The sequence below is a fragment of the Rhipicephalus sanguineus genome, chromosome 6 (genome assembly GCF_013339695.2).
Source record: "Rhipicephalus sanguineus isolate Rsan-2018 chromosome 6, BIME_Rsan_1.4, whole genome shotgun sequence".
Lineage (NCBI taxonomy): Eukaryota > Metazoa > Arthropoda > Arachnida > Ixodida > Ixodidae > Rhipicephalus > Rhipicephalus sanguineus.
Window position 1 is genome coordinate 143,222,784 of NC_051181.1, and position 13,710 is coordinate 143,236,493.

Consider the following 13,710-nt stretch of genomic DNA (forward strand, 5'->3'; position numbering starts at 1 on the left):
TAAGAATGGTTCTGGCGCATGCTTCTGTATGTACGCAATGCAGAAGGAAGACTCACCGTTGACATTTAATCCGTACGGGACCATAAACATGGGGCGTCCGTCTTTGCAAGGGTGCAAGAAAAACCCAGGGAAGTTCTTCCTTACAATCTGTGAAAATGAGGAATCACTGCTCAGTGATTTTCACTGCTCATTGATGATCACTGCTTATTGGACGGAAAGTTAACAAGTCGAATTGTCTCAAAAAGCTGGATCCCTCGTTCCAGGGATGACAACTTGGCCTGGCCACTTTTTGCAAGTTGCATTTGCAAGGACAGTGTTGGAACCGCATCCAGTACAAGGGCGTCACTTAATTGCCAGCATTTTTTTTTTGTGTGTAAGGCGTTTCATTTTGGAGCTTGCACACTTTGATGAATATTAAGATGTCTCGTCTCAAAAAACAACATTCATTAATTTGGCAGAACCGAGATTACTCAAGTTAGTGTACTTCAAGTATGATTAACTTCGCGTGAAAAACCCCCACGCTTTTATGTCAGTGTGGTGCAAGGATGTGAATACATATCTTATTTGGGCTCATTGATAGCGCGCTGAAAGTTCTCATATCTTGCTACGTTATCTCTCCGGCTGCATAAAAATGCAGTTGTAGATCATTTCTAGCTATAAGGAATTCACGGTGTCCACCTAAAGTGCGCCAATATGAATGACACAACGTCTAACTGGAGCTAGAATTTTATGGTAACGCTGCGGGTGACCCAGCCTTTTAGTGTCTGCGTCTTGTTCTCTTACTAATCGACATCAGTAGACTGTTTGGTACTACAGAAAGTTATTGGGATAACACAGCTAAATTTGATTCTTTGTAGCGTCCCTTCAGATAAACGAATAAAAATCGCTGCTGGTGTGTCGGCACACAACTAGAGCAAGCTAACCTTCCGCAACAGAGTGAATTCTCGCTAGATTTTCGCAGGAGGTGTTCCACGTTTGGCTGACTGTTTTTCGGGCTTTCATTACCCACGTACTCTGAATTAACTCCGCAGATACGCAAAATGAATGCTGGCTTCTTATACAGTAGCTATTCTTTTACTAAGCAGAGTCACTTGAAAAAAAAAAAAACTTACTTCAGGTATCTCGTAGCTGTGTAGCATGTCGTCTACGCCGTTCTCCATCCGCCACTTGAGGTGCTGCGTTTGCAAGAAACAAAAGAACGGGAACTGGAAAGGCGCTTGTGCAGGCTACACTCCGTGCGAAAGTTAAAACACTATTGCATTCCTCTAATTACTTTCGTACTGTGGCAATGATCAGTTGAAAACCACTCGCTCTCTTTTAAAAGCGGAGCTGTTTAAAATCCCTGCGGAGCGTAACGCAGCTCCTAGCGGGTATGTGTCACAGAAATTAAGCAAACCTCACTACTCACGTCCGGCCTACTAAAAATGAAGCAGTCTATAATAAGCCTATAGACGGTATGCGTCACACAGTTCCTAGTGGGTACGTGCCACAGGAATTTGGCAAGCCCCACCTCCCATGCACTAAAAAATTGGACCATCTCCCCTGAGGGAACCCTGATGGGGTGCGAAGCGGCAGCGTTGCGCACGGGTTGAACGGCGCTAACGCGGGTGCTGCGGTGAGCGCTGGAAGATTCGTTTGAAGCGAAACTCTGTGTAGCGTTTACTGGTGTAAACGTTCGTTTGAAACGCAGACACGGGAGGCGAGCGGGCGTTGGAGCCGGCAGCTGCGGGCGCTCCGGCGGGTGAGGGAGAGAGTGACGTACGCGCGCACCTGCGAGGGAAGCGTGACGTCAACGCCCAGCTGCGGCGTGACCTACTTGGCACCGCTCCAACACCTGCGCCGAGGGAAGCGCGTCGCCTCGCGTTTGTGCGGACGGAGGGACAGCGTTACACAGGCTAGTCAAGAGCCTGCTTCGCATCTAAAAATGAAGAAGCTGTCTATGAACTGAAGTAACGTAGAATACTGGGCGATCGTTGGTATAGATTCATGTGTGTTCTTTTCTGTGTCCTGTTTTCGTCGCGCTTCGCTACGACGTGAAGCTGTCTATAACATATAGCTTAGCGGGTATCTGCCACACAAATTGGGCAAGCCCCTCTACGCACCTCCGGGTCACAAAACGTTACGAATTTGAAATCTGAAGCAGCTTCAGAGAATTAACGTCGCGCATACTGGTTAAAGAATGCAGATAATTACAAAACTATTGTAGAGCAATGTCAAGCAATGAAATGGCAATATGATGGCATACCAGCTTCGCTATTTAACAGGTCTTCGCGACGTCAATTCAGTGAAGCTGCTTCATTTTTTTTGCATGATATGAATACCTGTAGGGATACTCACGTCACGGTACATTTTCTCAGCGTTGGCGACATCGAAGTCTCGTGCTGATTTCGGGCCACGCACATGCGAGAGAAGCAATGCATAAGGGATGACGCGGGCCGTTTCTGTGACTTGAAACGTCCAGAAAGCTCCCAGTGTGTCTGAATTCACTCACAAAAGGCAAAATAGAGAGTAAGTTGACGTTGCAATGCTTCCCTTGCGGAAAACCATGTGATAAAACCTTCTGCGTAGGTGCAGTTTTAACCACGAAGAAAGTGGTTCTGCCACCGAGAAAGCAACCAAAAGTGCTTTAAAAGGACTGAACGTTGGGCGAGTTGGTACTCCATTACTACGAAAAACTGCGCAAAATGAACAGGGACAGGTGAGACACACGCACAAGCGCATAAACTTCCAGTTGCTAGCCTGCGCTTGTGCGTGTGTCTCACCTGTCCCTGTTCATTTTGCGCAGTTTTTCGTAGCAAATGTGCTTCTAACGGCGTAAAGCTGGGCGACGGGTGCGGTTTCTAAATGAAAGCGCTGAGTTCGCGATTGTTTGTAGTTGCAAGAATTGAGCGGAAGCTGAAATCTCCGCGCTGATGGAGCCCTTTTTACTTTCTTTCGCGAAACTAACTTGGCCTCCCGTTTGTAGATCTTTTTTTGTTACTATTTTACTTTAATGTGTTTAGTGTCATGCAGTTACCTTTTTTCTTTCTTTCTTTCTTTCTTTCTTTCTTTCTTTCTTTCTTTCTTTCTTTCTTTCTTTCTTTCTTTCTTTCTTTCTTTCTTTCTTTCTTTCTTTCTTTCTTCATCTTCCGTTTCTATTTGCTGCTCTGTGAAGAGCAGGTGGGCATCATTCCCTTCTCGACAACTGTGATCCTGCTCCCTCCCTATTTTTTCCTTGTCGATTGTATATGAGAGGGAGAGAGAGAGAGAGATGCTTTGATGAAAAGCTGGACATGTTAGCCTGGATATCCACCTGATATGCTACTCCAGGTTATGGGTGATGATTATGGTATATACACTAATAAACACATAACAGCACATACAGCCACACACAAACACGGATTACACTGTTTACAAGGTTTCGTTAAGGCTCGTGGCCCGCAAGAACGTCAACAGAGCTTTCGTGACGCGTAAAACGCACAGGTGACAGTTTTGCCATGGGGAGAGAATATATGTGTTTACGTGTACGTATTTGCATATCAGGTAACAATAGTAGCAGGGGTGTTCCGCACTCACCCCTGAGCCAACGCAGCAGGAATGCATCCGTATCCGAGGTCCTCTGCACGTCGGCGACTGCGTTACGGAACTACGCGGACCAAAACAGAAACGCCCTATTTCATATATATGAAACTCGCTTGTAAAAGTCTTCAAGAATAAGTGACTACACGCGAAAATGTAGCGCAGGCCGCTCAACGTCGTTACACACAGCATCTGTATTATCACACGCAGCCTGCTTATTATGATAAAAAAGAAAACATAACACTCTATGTTCTCTGTACAGTACATTATAACAGAAGCGTGACATCGATTTCCTTTATTATAGCGACAATTTCTCGCGATAACCGCGTCATGTCACTGCATATACGGCCGCTAAAGGTAGCGCTGACTCTCATGTGTTGGAGTCAAAATTACGCCGACATGTCACTAGCTACACTACCCGCTGGTAAAGAAACTACGATCATTATACACTTAGCCCTAAATGTTCGCTTTTCAATTCGTCAGTATTGCACTTCACAAATGCAGTAGGAAATTGTTCTCTGAAGCTTTACAATGACTTAGTTTTATTATTCGTTCATGTAGTGTTTCTTTGGAATCGTAAATGCTGTGATTTTGACTGTAGGGGCATTGGCGCACCAATCAATCCAAACGGGTGCGCTGTTGGCACACCGTTTACTCGTGGTTCTCTCTCCGTTATGCGGATGTATTTACCTTAAATTACCTATTTGTGACGTCATTTCTCAAGCCAGCGTTTAGAAAAGACATCTGACCATCACTTCATCATATGACAAACAATGAGCTTTCAGATAGACATAGCTGATGTACAGTTAATCGGTCAAGCATGTGCCAAGTTTGTGAATATTTGCTGTTGAACTTTCCTGTTAGTCGGCGCACATCAAAGAGAGTTAAATGGTTGAGTCTTGGTGCCTATACACATGCGCAAATGGCGCCGAGCGGTAGCAGGTAGCAAACGCGAATTGCATATCGCCAGTCTGGCTGGGTATACTTTGACAAGCGAGTAAAACGAGATTGTAGTACAGGGCTCGAACTCATATGCTTGTCAGTTACATGACCTCTGTGGTGGCACCGTGGTGTTGTGAGACGTGTTCGGAGGCAACGGCAGCGGCGACTAAGCAACGAAGGGAAGACGACGACGGCCGCGCGAAATATCACGTGTGAAAACCAGGCCCGCCAAACGAAGAGAACGTTCGCGGGGAAAAGCATGGTGAAGGCCCTTGGGGAAGACCAATGAGAAGAGGGAACGTGCAAGAGGAGAAAAAAGAAGAAACGTTCGAAGACTGGTCGAGGCAGAAGGGTTGGAACAGTCTGGAGCGAGGATCACTGGTGTCGCGCGACTGCGAGTCGGGTTCCGGACCCGACACAAGAAGTCCGACAAGGCCATGACGCTCCAGCTGCCCACGGTATACCCGGAGGTATACGGTCTCAAGGAGTCCCGGCCGTGACTGCTCCAGGTCACGTCCTTGGTGCTCGAGCTCGACTCCCGATCCAAACTGCCCGTGGAGGGCAGAACCTCCTGTGTGGCTGTTCCCTGCCGGAAACGGGCCCGTGCGACACAAGTGGAGCCTAGGAGCAGCCACAGATCTGGCGAGAGCAAGCAGCCTACCACGTCGTCGGGCAAGCTCCGACGTGCCGGTCAGCGACGGTGACGTCGTCAGCATCGCCGTCTCATCAGACGCCTGCCTACCAAGCCATCGGCGCCCTCAACACCACCAGTGACACTTTATCTTTATGAGTGTTAGAGCGGGACGGTAGAAGACTCGCTTTAGGTTGTAATTAAGACAGATCTTCTAGTTTGTTATTTTTTTCATTTTCATTCTCATTCCTAGTTAAAGTTCCTTACTTTTCTTCCTTCCTGTTAACACGGCTTCGTCATTTCTTTTCTCTGAGCCTCCGTCTCAGAGTAACGACTTAGAATACCGTAAACCTGCATGACAAATTGGCGTCCGCGACAGGACGAAGCCGTTAATGTTGTAGTGGTGTTAAGAGTATTAAGACTATGGCGAGCGCACGAGGCGATTTATCGGTTTTGGCAGAGCGCATGGGGCTCGAGGGCACAGAGCTGAAGGCGTGGCTAGACGAGCAGGAGGCGCGGGCACGAGATGAACGAGCTGCAGAACGCGAGGCGAGAAAGGAGTTGTTAGAATTGGAAGCAATAAGGGAGAAGAATTTGCAGTTGCAGCTTAAGGTTGCCGAAGCGCAAGGCAATCGTGGAGAGGCGAGAAACGCTGACCGAGGATCTGGAGGAAATGCATTTTGCAACGTGAATCCTCACAGCTTAATTCCAGGATTCAATGAAAACCGGGACGACTTGGATGCGTACCTAAAAAGGTTCGAGAACGTCGCCACCGGACAGGAATGGCCGAAAGGAAAGTGGGCCACGGCTTTGAACTTATGTTTGAGTGCAGAGGCTTTAAAAGTCTTCGGACGGTTGTCTCCGGAAGACTCCCTCGACTACGATAAGGCCAAGTTAGCCTTGCTTCAACGTTTTTGCTTTACGGCGGAGGGCTACAGGGAGAAGTTCCGCCAGAGCAAGCCCCAAGATGGCGAGACCGGAAAACAGTACGCGACGAGGCTCTTGAGTTTCTTTGATCGGTGGGTCGAAATGTCTAAGACCGACAAAGAGTATTTGGCACTCCGTAATCTCATAGTCGCGGAGCAATTTTTGAGCAACTGCCATCACAAGCTGGCGCTGTTTCTTCGTGAGAAGAAGCACAGCAAACTTGATGACTTGGCAGAGGCCGCCGACGACTTCTTAGAGGCACAAAGACAGCCGAACTTGCTCCTGTTCCGTGAGAAAACGGAGAACAGTAGTGCCACAGAGAAGAGCGGAAGCGTGTCCTTGAAAACAGCAGTAAAGTGTTTTGTATGTGGTAAGGTCGGTCACAGGGCCTCAGATTGCCGAACTAAGCTTAAACAACCTTACTGTGGCTATTGCCACAAGCTAGGACACGATACCAAGGCGTGCACAAAAAGAGACGGCTCGATGAAGAAAACATCTTGCCTGCTGTCTCCGGGAGAAGACCCAACGGAATGTACCAATACTCCATCCAACGAACAAGAAGGAAACGTTGCTAGCGCGGTGAGAACTCACCCAAAAGCTGTGACTCGCGAGATGCCGGTGTTGCAGGGCCTAGTGTTTGGCCAGACAGTTTCAGTTCTGCGAGACACGGGAAGTAACACGCTAGTAGTCCGTCGATCTCTGGTACCAGACGAAGCTCTTACAGGCACCACAGCTACGTTGTTCCTCGCGGATGGCAGTAGCATTACCGTTCCTGAGGCAAAGGTCGAAATACGTTCGCCTTATTTCTCTGGTAGTTCGGTGGTCAAATGCATGGTAAGACCTTTGTACGACGTTATCGTTGGCAATGTTCCAGGGGCGCGGGAAGTACAAAACCCCGATGATAAGTGGAGAGAGAGAATCGTGAAACATGAGTCTAAACCGAGACCAAAGGGAACCAAGGAAGGAGAAGGACCACCAGATTCTGTGGTGGTCGGCATCAAGGGCCGCGAACTGTCGACCTTATCCAAGGTCAGTATGAACACCTTGGATATAACCAGAGAAGAGCTCGGCAAAGCTCAAAAAGAAGACAAGACTTTAGATTCCTGTAGGAAGAAAGTCGGTCAAGTGTTCCAAGGAAGACTAGCATCGCATTCGTTCGAGATAAAAAAGGGAATTCTATACCGTTACTACCGGGGACCCTCAGACAAAGTGACCCAACAAGTGGTGCTACCTCAAAGCTTGCGTGGTCAAGTGCTGGCTTTAGCTCACGAAACTTTGATGTCGGGGCATCAGGGCATGAAAAGAACAATCGATCGGGTTCTAGGAGCTTTCTATTGGCCTGGGGTCCAAGAGGCAGTGAAGAGGTATGTGCGCTCATGCGACACATGTCAGCGGACCTATCCTAAGAACAAGGTGGGAAAGGCACCCCTTGGTCGCATGCCTTTAATCGACACGCCCTTTGAAAGAGTGGCGTGGACATCATTGGACCTCTAAAGCCCACATCGCGTATGGGGAACCGCTACATACTGACTCTGGTAGACTTCGCCACCCGATACCCAGACGCGGTTGCTCTGCCGTCAATCGATTCCGCTACCGTCGCAGAGGGACTAATAGAGATGTTTTCTCGCATTGGATTCCCGCACGAGATATTGTGCGATCAGGCGTCATGCTTTACTTCGGAACTAATGAGAGAGGTAAATAATTTTGTTAGCCATCAAACACCTCAAATCGACGCCTTACCATCCCATGTGTAATGTGTTGGTAGAGAGATTCAATGGAACCTTGAAGCAAATGCTGCGGAAGTTGTGTCAAGAAGAACCCAAGTCATGGGATCGATTGCTGGCACCCCTACTCTTTGCGTACCGCGAAGTACCGCAAGCCAGTATGGGCTTTTCGCCATTTGAATTGTTGTACGGCAGGCATGTTCGAGGGCCGCTCAGCATACTCAAAGAGTTATGGACTGGAGACCACATACGTGAAGAAGTAAAGACAACGTATGGATACGTCTTAGACCTCAGGGATCGTCTGGAGAAGACATTATTGTTGGCACAAGAGAACTTGACACGCGCTAAAGTTACCCAGAAGAACTATTTATGACAGAGGAAGTAAAACCCGTCGGCTGAACATTGGTGATCGAGCACTCATACTGCTTCCAAGTACAGAGAACAAGCTACTGATGCAGTGGAAGGGACCCTTCCCGGTGACCGGAAAGAAGGGCAACTTTGATTACTGGTTAGACATGGGACAAAATACTAAGCTCTTCCACATCAACATGTTGAAACGTTATGAAGAACGTCAGCCTGAAAACGCATCACAGTCGGCATCTTTTATTGTGGTCGAGGAGGAAGAGACGGACACGCCGATACCTACCTTCAAGGCTACTGAGGGCTCTGGTACAGAAGTGATTAAGCTTGGTCATGAATTACGGGAAAACCAACGCAACGAACTTCGCGAGATCTTGGCGAGTCACCAAGACGTCTTTTCCGAGATACCGGGAAAAACAAATTTATTGGATTGCCGTCTTCAATTGACCACCTCTGAGCCCATCCACACTCAGCAGTACCCATTGCCTTTTGCAATGAAGGAAGTAATTGAGAAAGAAGTGCAAGATATGTTACGGCTTGGAGTGATTGAACGGTCAAACTCGCCATACAACTCACCGTTGGTGTTGGTTAAGAAACCGGACAAGAGCTATCGCGCTTGCATCGATTTCCGTCGGATTAATAATGTGTTGATTTCCGACGCGGAACCTATCCCAAGGACAGATATAATGTTTGCTGAGATCGGCGCGAGAAGGTTCTTTTCAAAGTTTGACCTAACTAAAGGATATTGGCAAGTGCCTTTGGACAAGGATTCTCAGCCAAAGACAGCATTCTCTACTCAATCAGGACATTATCATTTCCTGTACATGCCGTTTGGGATCAAGACGGCATCGGCGGTATTTACCCGATTAATGAGACGCCTTCTCCAGGGCTTACCAAATGTCGTTCACTACATTGATGACGTGCTCATCGCTACGACGACATGGGAAGAGCATACTGACACCTTGCGTCAATTGCTGAGTAGAATTCGCGAGGCTGGACTGACGATCAAGCCCCAGAAGTGTGAAGTTGGCGTAACGTCAGTTGTTCTTCTTGGTCATCGCCTTGGAGGCGGAACGATTCGACCAGTGGAAGACACGATTTCAAAAGTAGTGAGAGCTCCAAAACCCGAGACCAAGAAACAACTACGCTCTTTCCTTGGCCTGGCGGGTTATTACCGTGATTTGATACCCCATTACGCAGAAAAGGCTCAACCCCTCACAGAAATGACCAAGAAAAGAGAAAATAACAAGGTCAGCTGGAACAGCGAGAGAGAAGCCGCCTTCGAAACCCTCAAGAAGGCACTCACTCAAGTACCTATCGTCAAGGCTCCGGATCTCAAACGAACTTTCATACTACGCAGTGACGCGTCTGATACTTGTATAGGCGCAGTTCTCATGCAAGAGCATGAGTCCGTGGTGAAGTGTGGTGAAGTGTAGTGACGCGTTGACGCGGTGGTGTTGTAATGTGGTGGCACCGTGGTGTTGTGAGACGTGTTCGGAGGCAACGGCAGCGACGACTAAGCAACGAAGGGAAGACGACGACGGCCGCGCGAAATATCACGTGTGAAAACCAGGCCCGCCAAACGAAGAGAAAGTTCGCGGGGAAAAGCATGGTGAAGGCCCTTGGGGAAGACCAATGAGAAGAGGGCACGTGCAAGAGGAGAAAAAAGAAGAAACGTTCGAAGACTGGTCGAGGCTGATTTATTAGATGATATTGCATTGGGACTAAAACAGCGATTTGCCTCTCAATTACAAACAAAATTCCGAAAACCTTTAGATGTGAATGATTTCATTGACGTAACCATAGAAGAACTGGCGCATGCTGTTCAGTTACTCCCGAGTTCAACCCCCGGTCCTGACGGTATTACGTCAGGCATGTTAAAAATATTATTTGATGTGTCTCCTCAGAACCTTCTTAATCTTGTAAATCACTCACTTGGAAATGGTTGGATCCCTCCAGACTGGAGACTTGCAAAAATAATTCCCTTGCTTAAGAAACAAGGAGCAGATATGCATATTGATAATATAAGACCTATAGCATTAACTTCGCATGTCATTAAATTAATTGAAAGAGTATTATACATTAGAATCATTAAATTTATTGCAGATAACTCGTTATTGAGCCCATGTCAGATAGGATTTAGACCTGGATACTCCATATGGCATGCACATGTAGATTTAGAGGGACGTATTAAGCTTGCTCGCCACAAGCGGCAATTGGCAGCATTAGTCACTCTAGATTTGGCTAAGGCGTACGACAGTGTCGAACATGTCATCTTGCTCAATGCCTTAAAAAACTTGAATTTTCCGGGATATATTATCAATTGGTTGTATGAGTTCCTAAACGGTAGGAAATTTTATTGTTCCCAACGTGGCTTATCATCCTCAAAATATGATCAATCTAGAGGGGTCCCTCAAGGTTCAGTTCTTTCCCCTGTTTTATTCAATATTCTATTAAGCTCAATTCCTTTGAACAATAACGTTACAGTTTATGTATATGCAGACGACATTGCATTCTTTGCTTCGGCAGGTGATATTCATTCACTGTATGCAGTATTACAATCATACTTGGGAAGTTTAGAATTCTGGTTTGAACAAATTCGAATGACTCTAAACGTTAGCAAAAGTTCCTTGATTGTTTTTCCATTGACTGCTCCAGTTAGAATTTCCCTTCAGTATCGCCAAGATGTAATTCCCCAAAATGACTGTGTCAAATATTTAGGAGTTTTTTATGATGAAAAACTCAGCTGGCGCAAACACATTGAGCACGTCAAATGTAAGGCAACACGCGCTGTTGGGATGTTACGTAAGCTTGGTCACCACCCTTCTGGGCTACGCAGAGACAAGCTACTTATGATTTATCAGATGTATGTTCGACCAATTTTAGAGTTTGGTTGCATACTATACTCAGGGGGGCCTGCATACAAGTTTCATCCCCTGGTTCTCATAGAGCGAGAGGCCCTTCGAAGTTGTCTAGGGGTACCAAAATTTACAGCAAACAGTATTCTATACCTAGAAGCCCGAATCCCCACTCTAGTTTGCAGATTCCGCATTCTCACCGTCAAAACATATTTAAAAATTTTTGCGTCCTCACAAAGTCGAGTACAGTTTATATTCGTAGCTGAATCATCAACGTTTTTTAATGAGCCTTGGTCTCGAATATATAAACCACAAGTTTTGTTCGTACAGGACCAACTAGAATCATTAAATGTTAACATACGCGACATCGTAGCAAACGATAAATCATCGGCCATAGCAAAAATTGATTTTGATGATATCTTCCCATCTAATGCCAAACTTTTACCTTCTAGATATTTAATAGGATTGTTAGAGGATCATTTACTTCGATTGGGCATAAATAACATAATTGCCACTGATGCATCCATGTGCGAAGAGAAAGCGGGAGTGGGCATATTTTCAGAGGCTTTATCATGGTCGTACTCCTTGCGCCTCCCAGATTATACTCCCATATTCGAAGCTGAGCTCCTCGCAATTATATTAGCCCTTCGAAAACTACCAGTAAATGAGTCATCAGTTGTTATAGTTACTGATTCGCTGACAGCATGTACATCTTTATCTTCTACTGCTTCTGAGTCTCCCGTTCTAAATGCATTCACTTCCTTAATCCCAAAAAATTTGAGTACCGTGTGATTGGTATGGGTCCCAGGTCATTGTGGCATACTAATAAACGAGATGGCAGACACTCTCGCGCGGTGGTCTCTGGGTGGTCCTATTTTGTCCATTGTACCTGATACAGCTTTTATTACTGATTCGAGATTTCGGAAGTATTCTCTAACTCAAGATGCCAAAAGTATGAAATTACCAGTTCCCGAATATGGTCATCTTTCATTCGGCTGGAATAATAAATGGTGTCCCACTCGAAGACTGGAAGTGGCTATTACAAAATTGCGATGCCGAATACCCCCACTTAATTTTTATTTATACAGGTCTGGTCTGGTGCCATCTCCTATGTGCTATTTTTGTCAGGAATCTGAAAACATTGATCATTTCTTGCTTACCTGCCGTCGATTCATTAGGCATAGAAAAAAGCATTTCGAAATTTTATTCAGAAACTTAAGAATTAATCTGAATTCTCAAAATATTCTTTCCCTTGGGGCGTCTTCTCTTGGCTTCAGCAACGGGAACGTCTGCTCAGCCCTATGCGAATTTCTCGGTGAGACACGAAGAATTCCCTGTTAACTTATTCCTTAACAAAATTTGATACTCCAGAATTCCTTTCATTAATTCGGTAATTGTTTCTCATATTGTGGTATCATTCTCCTCCTTATTCCATATCGACTAGTCATTCTTAAAATTTCGTTTATTCCTGCGGCAATTGATTTATTCCTCATTCTTTAAAAAATATTATTAAATTAACCGCCGGTTTCATGGCCGATCCCCCGTAGTGGGTAAGAGCCAACAAACGGGCACAAGCAAGCAAGCAAGCAAGGCAGAAGGGTTGGAACAGTCTGGAGCGAGGATCACTGGTGTCGCGCGACTGCGAGTCGGGTTCCGGACCCGACGCAAGAAGTCCGACAAGGCCATGACGCTCCAGCTGCCCACGGTATACCCGGAGGTATACGGTCTCAAGGAGTCCCGGCCGTGACTGTTCCAGGTCACGTCCTTGGTGCTCGAGCTCGACTCCCGATCCAAACTGCCCGTGGAGGGCAGAACCTCCTGTGTGGCTGTTCCCTGCCGGAAACGGGCCCGTGCGACACAAGTGGAGCCTAGGAGCAGCCACAGATCTGGCGAGACCAAGCAGCCTACCACGTCTTCGGGCAAGCTCCGACGTGCTGGTCAGCGACGGTGACGTCGTCAGCATCGCCGCCTCATCAGACGCCTGCCTACCAAGCCATCGCCGCCCTCAACACCACCGGTGACATTTTATCTTTATGAGTGTTAGAGCGGGACGGTAGAAGACTCGTTTTAGGTTGTAATTAAGACAGATCTTCTAGTTTGTTATTTTTTCATTTTCATTATCATTCCTACTTAAAGTTTCTTACTTTTCTTCTTTCCTGTTAACACGGCTTTGTCATTTCTTTTCTCTGAGCCTCCGTCTCAGAGTAACGACTTAGAATACCGTAAACCTGCATGACAGCCTCCTCGAGATCACAATAGTCTCCGAAAAAAATTAGGTCGGTTAAAGACCGGCTTCCAAATCTGATTCTGAACGAGCAGGACCGCCATCTACGGAAGAACTCTTCTCAAACACCTTATTTTTGTAACTGGTAAAGATGCGGTTCTCTCCCAAGGTGCATTTGTAGTTGCTGTGACGATTTTTAAAATGTAATGAGCACGTTTAAGACTAGCATATGAGATAGTGTGCATGCTCCAAAGTCCAAACTCCTTTGTGAGTCTCAAAGGGACACTAAAGAGAAACAACAATTTTTCTCGTATACATGAGCAAATTGCTCTTTCACGATCGTTCCGTTCGCTGCCACCGCTAATGACGGTTTCATCTCATATGCGCTGCGATTTTTGCTCTTCAACTGGCGAATAGTTGCTTGCTGCTGTTTGTGGCAGACACTTCATAGTTTTCGAGTATAATGTAAAAATATGTGTGTTACGA

The 13,710-nt window shown here is 46.4% G+C and overlaps 1 protein-coding gene across 1 annotated transcript in view; it reads right to left on the reverse strand.

Moving 5' to 3' along the window:
* Window positions 1-13,710, reverse strand: part of LOC119396604 (SEC14-like protein 4) — a 44,482-nt gene that overhangs the window by 20,146 nt on the left and 10,626 nt on the right. The window contains exons 2-5 of the mRNA XM_037663888.1: window positions 3,556-3,625; window positions 2,338-2,381; window positions 1,113-1,175; window positions 57-147 (exon numbers count right to left, since the gene is read on the reverse strand). Coding sequence (XP_037519816.1) covers window positions 57-147; window positions 1,113-1,175; window positions 2,338-2,381; window positions 3,556-3,625 — 268 coding nt within the window. The remainder of the gene's footprint in view (window positions 1-56; window positions 148-1,112; window positions 1,176-2,337; window positions 2,382-3,555; window positions 3,626-13,710) is intronic.